Raw genomic sequence first — 12,313 nt, forward strand, 5'->3', positions numbered from 1 at the left:
TCCTTTTCCTTTTGCTTTTTCTCCATCACATCTGTCATTGACCACTGGCAGGGATTTGGTGCTGGGCCTTTGTTCTGGGTCAGCCTTCAGGTCTCCTGCACTCAGAGGGAACTGGGCAGCTTGGTTACACACCAGGAGTTCCCTAGATTGCTGTCAGAGCAGCAGATTGGCTTTAAGGGACAAAAAATGTTCCCTTGCACATTGAAACCTCTCACCTTGGGTCTCAGCTTCTGGTTCCACAGCTCTGCCAGGGTCTGCTATGGACTGGGAGCAGCTCTCCAAATTGTCCTGACTCTGGTTTCCAATCCAAGTGACCCAATTGGTGCTGTACATCTCTGGGCAGTCCAAGCCCATCCACAGCAAAAGCTGATCTGCCCCTGCCTTCCATAACTCCAGAATTATGGGATGCTTTCCTGTCAACCTGGGGCCTGATGTGGGGAACCTACTCCACCTTTTCTCCTTTTTCACTGACATAGCCTCTTCCTTCTTCAGGGCACAATCTGCCTCATATTTATAAGCAAAGCATCTGGAAGAGATGAGCTTCCAGGGATATTAAAAGTAAAGATACCACTTCTGGATGCCTCTGAGCCCCAAAGAGCTGGAGACTGGTAAAGAGTTTTGGGGAAGCATCATGACATGTTCATCCTGTTGCTTTTAGGCATCTGTCCTTGCCCAGTAACAACCGCAAGACCCTGAGGTAGATGAGCTCCCTGTGTGACCCAGCAGGGCCAGTTGTGCATCCTCACCTCAGCTGGGAGCTCTTGGTGGATGAACAGACACCAAAACAACAACATGCCAAGAACCAAGAATCCCTAAATATGAGTTATGCCCCTTTCTGAATTTATTTTTTAAATATAAATCTTGAGCAAGGCATTAATCTGTGATTTGGACATGAATCCAGCAGACAAAATTCCCAGATCCATCTTCCTCCTCCTTTCCAGCATTTAGCAAATTGAGAAATGGAGCCGGACATAAAATTAGTAACTGGACCTTTCTCCCAAGGGATTTTCAAGTGATTTAGCCTGATACTTAGCAACTGCATTTGCTGTTTGGTATAAATTCTTACATGTCACCTGGGACATACAGTGGGTTGCACTAAAACCTGAGTTAGGGATCTTTTGAATGGTGGGTGGTGCCCGGCCTTCAAAATCCAAAACACATTTGGGCTGAGTGTGTACAACAAGCCTCTTTCTGTGGTTTGCTAATATATTCTAGGCATTCTTGTGTGATACAGCATCATTTCACACTCTTCAGAGTGCCAGGTTACTTTCTTTTTTTAAAAGTGACATTTTATAAGGAGATGTCATTAATCTGAGTCACTAGTTTATTTTTGCATGCTTGAGCTCTGGTTTGTGGTTAGGGAAATGGTGACAATCAGTCATAAATTTGACTTTAACTCTGTGTGAAGAGGACCATTAGAACAGGAATGAAGAAAAATCCCACCAACTGAAGGTAATGACAGCTTTCAGTGAGAACAGAACCCTTAGGGTACCTATATTTTAAAAAACAACCAATGACTTTGCATGCCTCAATTCTGGGCATCCAGATGCTGCTTAATAAGCCTTGGTTTGCAAAAAGAGGGTGCCTACTCATTTTTTAAAAATGAGTCAGAGCTCCAAAATAAGCACTCAAAGTCAGAGACTTCCAAAATCAATAACAAACATAAAAAGCAAAATAACAAACTGTGTCACAGAATTTGATTCAGCAGCAGTAAAAAAAAAAAAAAATACACAAAAAGCCACCAAGCCGAAAAAATCATCCTCTGTTTTTGTGCTGTACAAAGGTAAAAAAAAAAAAGAAAGATGTTTCAGTGCTTCATCGTTTCTTAATATAAAAGAAAAAGTTGTTTCCAGCTGACTCTGTACAGCTGCAGGAATGTTCTTGGCAGGAAAATGTTTGAAGAAATAGTTCATTTTAAGCAAATATTGTGGAATATTTATAAGAAACTAATTTTGTCTTCACAATCATGTATTTGCCCTGCAAGTCGACTCTCAGAGTCTCAGCACCCCAACGGGAGAGAGAAACAAGAAGGGTTCTTATCAGCAGGGCCAATTTGGAATATCTGTGACCACGCAGGGACCCAGAAGCTGGGTGAAGCCCCCCAGATTCCAGCTCTGTGTGTGTGTGCACGGCACAGACAGGCAGCAGAGCCTGTCTGGCACACAGAATGTTTGCTGGGAGGCTCTGAGCACACCCAGCATGTGCACACGATAGAGCAGCGCTGTTTGTTCGGTGGTTACGAAAGTCCCTTGGAAAAAAAAAAGGCATTAGACAGCCCATTCTGCTGTATTCTAAAAATACCAAGGGCTTTTAAAGTCATTTTTCTAAAGTAATATGGGAGGTAAGGATTAATTGAACCTACTGGCTTAGAGTATCTGCATTTCTGCTCAAAATTAATGTGGCAAATTAAGTTTTTATTTAGTTCTCCCTGGCTGAGAAAGGTTGCAATTATGTTAGAGTGTTTACAGCTAAAATATATGTTTAAATAATAAATATGTGTTTCAGAAACCATTTTAAACCTCCTTTTTAAACACAGTCAACTCCATTTCAAGCATATAAATATTTCAATTACAAAACTTGAATACATGTAAAATAAATTAAAAATATATTATTTACATTTCAAATTATTTATAACATGCTGCTTGACAGCAACAAATTCACTCTTAAAAGGAAGTTGTTTGGGGTTTTTTGACTCCTAACTTTACTTCTGAATTAGGGTAGGATTTGTATTTTAAATATCCATGCAGCTCAGGTATTTACATGGATTTTGCTATAATAAAGTCTGAGTAATATAGGACCTTTATGATAATTACCTTCACAGCACCTCTCCAAAGAAGGTGACTAATCTTATTACTGTTTTAGAGAAAGGGAATTGAACTTTAAGTAGATTATACGATTTGCCCAAGGTCCCATGCAAAGTCTGTAGCAAAATGATGCTTAATTTCAATATTAGACTTCATTCCCCAAACCACCTGCAATTATAGCTGAAACTGAAGCTGGAAAAATCCACATGAAAATTCTCTGCAAGAATGATTCTTTTTCTTTAGTCTCTGTCTATCTGGTTTTTTGGGGCTTTTCTGAAGCCCATTTAAAATTATGTTTTGTTTGGATCCATGAAACAACAGGATGAAATTTAAAATTTGTCCAGAATTCAATGACAAAATAACCTGGATGAGTTTGCTCATAACTGGGCCTTACTGGCAACTCAGGATGAGCCTGCTCCAGTTTTGTAATGGACTCAGATTCAGAGGTTTGACAGTTCAATTTTATACTCTCTTAAAGTAAAACAAAAATGTTCTTCTTGGGTACTGAAAATTCCGTAGACATTTTTAGAAATGGGAAGGCAAATGAAAGAACTTATTTTGTACTTCATAGGTGGCTTGTATGTGTAACTTGAATTATTTATAGATCACTATTATTTAGGGATCACTCAGCTCATGCATTTCTGCGCTTGTTTACCGTGTTTGTCTGCTTCTTTTAGAAAGAATGTTCTTTTCTCTTATATGATTTTTGACTGCTCTCATAGGTTATGAAATGAGAAGCAGTTCTGTAAGAGGGAGGCAGTGAAAGGGTTGCAGCATTCCCAGACAACAGACTGGCTTCAGTCCGGACCTCCTCTAACATTATTAATTCCATGACAAGGCCTTGCAAACATCAGCAACATTGTTTTGACCAGCACTCAGTCTCCTGAGATTAGAAACTGACAATTAATGGCTTCCACTAATAAATAGAATCAAGATTTATAATGAAAGATCCAATTCTGCAGCACCAGAATCGGAGCAGTTTCCTCCCAGCCCCTTCACCTTTCCCTGCTAAATGTCTGCAGCCATAATGGCTTCAATAGTAACACACAAAATGCTTACACTGGGCCCAGGGGGCACTTTCATGATCACATAAGGGCTTCAGAATAGGACTCATTTACCATCTCTCCTTTTCTGGAATGCCCTTTCATCCACACTTGTCCTCAAGTGGAAGGATGAGAGAGAGAGAGAGAGAGAATAGTGAAGGACATTAGAGAATACTCTTCTCATGGAAAAAATGCTGCCATATGTGCAATGGAATCAGTAGGGAGAATGTGCTGGATATAAATTAAGCTGTGGTGTTGATTTAAGATTTACAGGATGCAAGGTAAAGCATCAGAAGATCCTCTCACTTCTCATTGGGAAGTGTTGCACAGATATTTCAGGGAGGCTGGGGTTTTCTTCAGTATTAAAATAATGAAAATTATAATTTCTTATTAAACCTCAAAAATGCTTTTGGAAAGCCCTAAGTTCAAAATATAAACCTTTCCTTGGACCTGTCTCCCTGTGCCAGTGGGGGAACTCTGCCATGGTTTCTACAGCTCTGGCCATGGCCATTGGGGTGATGCTGCCTGGGTTTTAACTTTCCACGGGCTTTTGCAGAATGTCAGGCTCCACTATTAATTACGTGCTGGGAAAAGACAGGATTTAAGGAGCTGGGAGGAGTAACAACAGCAAAAAAATGCATAAGAAACAAGGAAAAGGTTCCTGTGAAACTACAGGGGCTCTTGCTAGGTATGAGGAGTACGCTGTGGATGCAATGTGGTGCATTTGTTTGCTGCTATGAAAATGATATTTACACCAAGTATCCAGACTTTAGGGATATGCTGCTCAGAGGTGCTGAATTCTGCAATCTCCACCTCATTGAGCTGCAGCTACCAGCAGCCAGCTTCCCTGGAAAGTGGGATCACCTAAATGTTTGTTTCCTGCAGGCCCTTAGCTATTGTAGTGCTAAACACAGAATTATCCACACAGGCCTTTATCCTCTCCTTTCCTTGGAATAAAACCCGCTGAGCTAAATTCTCAGCTAGCATGAGAAGATGCAAATCCCCCTGGCTATAATGGGTTCCTGCCACAGGTAAATTTGACTAATTATTTTCATAAAACTGAGTGAGGCAAGGATGCGTGTGTCGACATTTGTTGCTGATTTAGCATGTGGCCCAGAGAAAGGACAGGCTGGCTACAAGGAGACAAAGCTGTGAGACATTAGCTATGAGACAACACCTACCTCACTCCAAACCAGCATGGTGCCGAATATGACCTGTAACCCATCAAAGAAATTGTCTCCTATGATGATGACAGTGGCACCTCCTGTAGTCCATCCTTCACTTGGACTGATGGCTTTGATACATGGTGTAGCTGCTTTTCAACACACATGAAAAAGAGAAGTATTCTGCTGTTAGAACTGGATTTTAATGATAGAAGACGTGAGAAAAATAAAATAAAAGGAGCTTTCATTTCCCCCCCTTACTAACACAAAGATTTCAGCAATCACATTCTTTATAGTACATATGCATGACCTCAAATTCTATCTTTGGAAGTATTTTTTCCCTTAATTAATTTCTGTTTGGTTTTATTATCTGCATTGAAAAAATTTTTATTTTTAAATTCTACATTAGCAAAAAAATCACAGAATGATGGGCAGAGACCAAATGGAAATCAGGACACATCCCTTTTTTTATTGTATATGAAATGCACAAGATCTAAGTTAATAAAACAATCTCCAGTAAGCTTGCTTTATTATCCATCAGAACCCAAACTCACCAAGGAAACTCCCATAAATATTATGGAAAATATTGGCAAAATAAAAAAGGGTGTAACCCTCAGCATTTCTCTAACTGTACAGCAATCAGATCCAGGTTGTTCAGTATTAAACCATCCTGCCCTGATTAATGCTTTGGCTACTACAAAAAAAACCAACACCCCACAACCAAAAGCCACAGCTGCCATCCAGTCATTCCAGTTGTATTGCATCTACAGGATAAACAAGATGTGTGTGCAACACATTTTGCCATATCCATGGAGTCTCACAGCCACTTTCTTGGCATTGTACTGCTCAGAGTCTCTGAGAGGATGTTGAAAACTCAAGTGCTGCTCAAATCTTGGACTAAGAGCTTCAAGTTTAAGACTTTGTAGGCAGAGGCAACCCAAATATTGGTGGGCTGGGGCAGTATAAACATTCACATATTGATTCTCCTCCTCTGCAGCACAGGGGCACCTTGGAATTTAACAGTGCTGAAGCAACATAAATAACGTTACTGTAAAAATAGGCAGAAAGCCCTGGGTAACTCCACTCCTGCTCCTCCACTCTGCTGTGGAGTCTTAGTGTGGTCACACAGGTTGATGGAAAGAAGCAACTTCACCCAAGATGCTACCAACTTTTCCTTGTATGAGGTGAGAATATGGCATTGGTAACGTTAGATAACATTTTAAGTAAAGCAGGTTCCTCAACAATTTCATTACTCATGGAAAACAGGTTCAAGGAGCAGCATAACTCCACCAGCCAACCTCAGTGCTGGAAAGAATGATTCTTTCCTGTAGATATGATGCCAGAGGGAAGAGGCTGCACTGCAAACTCAGGAATGGGTGCCACTGCCCAATTTTAGGGTTGGTGGCATTTGGCTGTGAATTGCTACTTGATGGAAAGGCTGATTGAGCTGTTAATTTGGTTTGTAACTTTGATTATTTGATGATGTACTCAAGGAAGAACACTTAGGCACTTCCTCAGGTAAGGACTTAGTAGGAAGATGGGGATATTAAAGCCACTCTGTGTTAGCACCATCCAGCATAAAACCCTTACCCTCATGAGTTACTCAGCCTGGCAATGTAGTGAGTTACTTAATGAGGCACAGCCCCTGTCCTAAATTCTTCTAATTGTAAAGACAGGAAATTAATTCATTCACAGAAGCCTAATTCAAAATGCTCCAGACATGGAGTACTAAAGAGACCCAGTGCATCTTCATGACTCCTCAGTGAAGTTCTGGTTGGTTGGAGCTGATTGCAAGAGTCAGTGTGGCTGCTGGGAAGCTCCTTCCCCCCAGCCCCTGGGCAGGGAGGGTGGGTGGGGAGCAGGGAAGCAGGAGGGAGCTGGAAAAGGAGCAGTTGAGTCACCCTGAGCAGTGTTTCTGTGAGCACTGCCCCAGCCTCACACCGCTGGTGGTGGCAGGCACAGATGGGGAGCAAACCGACCCCAGCCCTACCTACAAAAGGTTGCAAGTGTCAGAACAAACTTTTCCACTACTTAAGCTGATGGGGATGCCAGCTCCAGGGAAAAACACAAACAGGCAGAGGAAAAGGAGCAGTTGAGTCACCCTGAGCAGTGTTTCTGTGAGCACTGCCCCAGCCTCACACCGCTGGTGGTGGCAGGCACAGATGGGGAGCAAACCGACCCCAGCCCTACCTACAAAAGGTTGCAAGTGTCAGAACAAACTTTTCCACTACTTAAGCTGATGGGGATGCCAGCTCCAGGGAAAAACACAAACAGGCAGAAAAAAAATCATTACCCTGCTCCAAACTTGGCAGAGTACAGCCATTAACTTTTACATGAGCTAACAAAAGAAGCATCCTGACATTACCGTCACGAAAACGTAGCGCACACACAGAAGTAACTTCAATATGTTTAATTTGGACTCAAATTACTTGCATAAAACTGCATAAAAACCACTGAGATGTCCAAAAGCAAATGCTTTTCCTTCAGCCAAGCTCACAGCAACAGATTTACAGTGAAAGCAGCTTTTCAAAATGCCATCTAGCCCTTTCACAGAATCAAACTTTTTCATAAATAAAAATTAAAATCACTTCCAAATTACACCCTTTCCAGTATTCCCAGTTGATTGTGGACACATACCCCCCACAATAAAACCCAGAGATAATCAGTTTCCCATGTGTCAGAGAATGAGCTACTTTTCTTAAAGACTACAGCAATATTTTTTTTCCTAAATACCAGCGAATAAAAACTATTTGAGACCATAAGCCATTAACAGAAAACATATGCAGGCTTTGCTGAAAGGGTTGTCAAGCCCTGGAAGAGGCTGCCCAGGGAAGTCACCATCCCTGGAGGTATTTAAAAGCCATGTAGATGTGGCACTTGGGGACATGGTTCAGTGGTGGGCTTGGCAGCGCTGGGTTTACAGTTGGACTCAATCTTAGAGGTTTTTTTCCAACATAAATGACTCTACAATTGAAAATTATAGATTCAAGTAATCTTTAAAGTGAATGCAAGATACTCTTGTGCACTTACAGGACCCCACAAAAAAGTTCTTGCTGTTTATGCTGTGATGCTCTTTGTGTTCCCTACATCGCACTCAGAGGTTCAAGTTGCTGCCCTGTCTGTGCTGCCCCAAGTATTTGATTGTAATATTTTATAAATTTATTTGCTTCATATCAAACACATGCTAAGTCCCACCCATGGGAGCCAGGGGGACTGAGGCAGACACTCAGGGCTCTGTGCTGAGCTGGGGCTGTGAGTTCTTCACTGGGACACTCTCACTTGCAAAGACCAGCAGCACACGGCATTTTATTTAAATATGTGGAAATTGTGCTGAATCAGTGCCTCATCAAACCTGCTGGCAATAGCCCAGGACATCTCTGAGGATAAAAAGTCAGGACTTGGTGGTTTAATCACCAGGGCAGGATGGTGCCCTTTGCAGGCCCAGCCTGAGATGGAGCAAGAGCTCTGTGCATTCCCAAAAGATTTCATTATTTTCCCATGTCACAAAAACCAGAGGGACTCCCCAGCTTTCCCCACACAACCTCTCTTATTTTAAGTGTCTGTTAAGGTTGGAAGGGCTGCAGGAGGTGCTGCCCAGCCAGGGAAGTGGCTCTGAAGGGCTACATCCCAAGGAAGACGTGCTGAGGGAGGCATCCAGACTGCTACCTGTTTTTGAGGGCACAAACCATGTTTATACAATGACATATTTGCAACAACCAGTGCCATTCAGGACACCGGTCTGTCTAAAACTTTGCCCTTCCCAGGTCCTTTGCTTGGAGCACCAAGGAGGATGGAATTGGGTCCCGTTGGCAGCATCACCACAGGTAACACTGGGAGGGGGCAAGGCAGTGACCTCAGCTCTATTTCTGCCCCTGGTACAAATGTCTGGCCAGCTCAGGCCCTCAGCTCTTCATACTTCTGCTCTTAATCACTTGGCAACTTTCAAAGCACTGTCTGGAAGGTGTTTACTTCTGTGCAACCCTAGGAAAACAGAGCAAGGCAGAATAATCTTTTCACTGGAGGCCTTGATTTTTCTACATTTTGTTTTGGTCAGAAGACAAACCAAAATACAGAACTTTTCTTTTTTTTTTTTTTTCAGAATGCCAAGTTCCATAATCTCTACCTAGAATTAACTATAACAATTTTCAATACCTCCAAGAAAAACAAAATGTTTTGTTTCAAAATATTATCACTTCTCATGCCTTTCTGTAACCCCAAAGCATAATTTCTCATACAGTGTTTTTAAAACAAATAGAAAAAAAGGTTACACAAAATTTAACTTTTTCTGTAGAATAAGAGTTTTAGTCCAAGTCTGAAGCTTCACTGATAAAAAAATACAGTGAAGGACTTTAGACCAGTCCTAATCAAGGCAGTGCAGTATACATGATTGATAACATGAACAGACTTTAAGTCCAGGGAAGAACTGTTACAAAAAAAAGAATAATTGCTCATTCCTACTTATATGAACTTTTCTCTTGTTGTTGCTGAATGAACAGACGGAAGCCAACTACAATAAAAACCAAAGGGTTTGGTAGCCCAGCTATCAGACAGGATTTTCAGACTCTTTGGTGTGAATGTGTCACATTCCTTGTGTTTTCTCAGAAGAGCTGGGCTGAGGGAAAAGCAAACCTTCCCCTCCAGCTGCAGCAGACCCTGCAGCTCCTCACGGAAGGTGATGTGGCCACATCCTCCATCGGCTGGAATGGCCTAAGTGTTGGGAGCCTCAATGAGCTGCTCTCCTTTGCACAACACCAGGGCAAGTCAGAGCCCACCCGTGACAGTCCCACCGTGCTGCTCTCATGGGCCAGGCTCACAGACAGAGGTGGCAGAGGAGGTTCTGCAATCCCAAACTTACTGAGGCCATTGGGAATCCTGCTACTGGCTTCAAAGCTAAGGGGGCTATCAATAAATGTTAAGGATTTATGAGCAAAAACCTTAATGGCTCCAAGGAAAACAACGCTCTTATGAAATCTTCATTTTTCTCAATGTACACATTGTTAAAATCTTATCACCTTCCATACAAAGGATGGCAGGTACCCACTCCAGCACAGGGGGAGCAAAAAAAGGAAAAGTTTTTTGTTGTGTGCTGCGTGTGCCGGTGTGTTCCTGTGTTCCCACACTTCCCAGCTACTGATACACAGGGATTTTTCTTCCCTCAAACTGTGACAATAAAATGATTACCCCGCCACAGTTTAGCATAATGGTTCAGAAACGCTCGTGGCATATTGCAGAGTTAAAGTGGAAATTATTAGGTAGCTCTTCTTTGTTATAATAATGATCACTCCACAAATAAAAGCTCTTCTCCCAAAGGTACTGCAAGGCACAAAATGCTAATTCTGAAGATTATGTGTGCGCTTTTATTAAATATTACTCTGCCCTGTCTGTTTGAGGGCTTCACTGCTCTGATTGTTTTATGAGTGCCATGTTAATGTCAGCCCCATCTTGCTAGCAGCAGGCACACATTTTAGCTTTTGTATGAGAGTTGATCAAAGGCCACGTGCTGAGGGAATTGCTGAGAAAACACGGACAAGCGATAAAAATCTAACAGATTAATTGGTTTAAATTTCATTTCAGGGCGTTGAACTTTGGCTCAGGACACAAGTACTACACTACCAGTCAGGGCCTAATTACCACATTTCCAATTTGCCTCTGAACAATGCTTGGCAGAGAGAATAATAACAGTACTAATAATACTAATAACAATAATAATAATAACAATAATAATAACTAAACAACAGCAACAACGTCTCCTTTTAGCTTCTTGTACACATTTAACAACTAACTTCGTGTGCAGGCAATTGCAGGAGGAAATTCCTCTCCCCCACCACCACCCACCTGCCTCCTGAGTATTTCTACCTGCCTCAAACAGCACCTGGTGACAGAAGAAATAACAGACAGCCTCAGGAGCATCTGAATTTACAGAATCAATAATCTACCAACTCCAGCTCCTCACAAACACACACTGGACGTTTCATACTCTTAATTAGGGACCTGCATTTCTAAACAGAGATAGCTTTTTATCCTCCAACAGAAATGATCTGTTCCACTGATAGAAAACAGAGGCCGGAGGGAAAAAACCATATTTACCACAAAGTTTATGGGTGGCCTTGGAATAAGGGTTAATTGAGCTTAGAGGTAAATGTTCACTGAGGTGAATTAGTGGGATGCACAGCTATCAGCAGGACTCTGGGACTGCTCCTATTTAGCTTCTGAAATGTATTTGCTCTATGATTAATATCCAGTTTGTGCTGGTGACTGTAAGAATGACCTTGCCTGCAGTTTTTATCATGAAGTGTGGTTTCATCCTCTATTATTCCATAGATGAGGCTCTGACAACAGTTGCTGCATCACAACAGGAGTTTAAATGACAGGGCACATGCTTTTATTTTTCTTCTCTCTAAGAGTATTGTGACACGCAAGGAGAGTTGAAAAGGCAGTTAAAACTGGGAATTAAGAGGAACAGGGAATTTATGTCTCATCATAGAGGAAGTACTGAAAATATCTGGAATTTAATTTAATTTTCCTTTTTTTCCTTGGGTAAAACCTAATTCCAGGCTAAATAAATAAATGAGCCACAGATTAACCCACAGTTTATGGGTCTGATCCTGCAACCCGTTAAATGCTTTCACCAAATGACTGACTTTTCAGAATATCAACACAAATCAGTTTTAAGCACTCAAAACCATAACTTATGGAAGTTGTGATTCAACAAAGCACTCAAGTCAGTGCTTAAAAACCCCACTGAAGGAGTTGCAGGATAAGGAACTCCATTTTTTAAGATAGTTGGGCCCTATGAAAAGCTCCCAAGAGCTGGGCAGTGGATACAGAACTGGGGCTCCCATTTCACAACAGCCTTGGGACACGTGTGGACTCCCCTGTGCAGGGCAGGGCTCATTTTGCCTCAGAAAAGGACCAGCAGCAGCACAGCCAACACAGCAATGCCAACACCTTGGCCTCAGGACTCAGCACAAATTCTGAGACTTTTTTCCAATTTAAAAGAATAAACCAAATATGTTTTGAGGGGTTGAGCTGGGTTGTTTTATTGAGTGGGGAGGAGGATTGTTTGGGTTGTGGGTGGTTTTGTTTTCTCTTAAGTAATATCCTTTTCCTGAGTAGTGGGAATTGTCAGGCTGCTCACTACTCTGAGCATGCTGAAAGGGTGAACCCTAAAAATTCTGTCTACCCAGGCAGTGGTGCCATTCCAGGCTGGTTTGTGGGGCATTGCTGGGGCTGGCATCCCGTACAGGCAGCTGAAAGCAACTGAAGATTATGAAACCAGCCTGGATGGGGAAAAGTCCTCAGG

General features: G+C 42.0%; 1 protein-coding gene across 5 annotated transcripts in view; it reads right to left on the minus strand.

The window, feature by feature from the left end:
* The window catches only part of EBF1 (EBF transcription factor 1), a 256,727-nt gene that overhangs the window by 64,190 nt on the left and 180,224 nt on the right, over positions 1–12,313 (minus strand). For 3 of the 5 annotated variants that reach the window (XM_031055324.1, XM_031055320.1, XM_031055323.1), the window contains exon 5: positions 5,029–5,162. In XM_031055324.1, the coding sequence (XP_030911184.1) occupies positions 5,029–5,162 (134 nt within the window). The remainder of the gene's footprint in view (positions 1–5,028; positions 5,163–12,313) is intronic. The other 2 variants (XM_031055322.1, XM_031055321.1) reach the window with 1 other exon arrangement.

The sequence above is a fragment of the Geospiza fortis genome, unplaced genomic scaffold, assembly GCF_000277835.1.
Source record: "Geospiza fortis unplaced genomic scaffold, GeoFor_1.0 scaffold55, whole genome shotgun sequence".
Lineage (NCBI taxonomy): Eukaryota > Metazoa > Chordata > Aves > Passeriformes > Thraupidae > Geospiza > Geospiza fortis.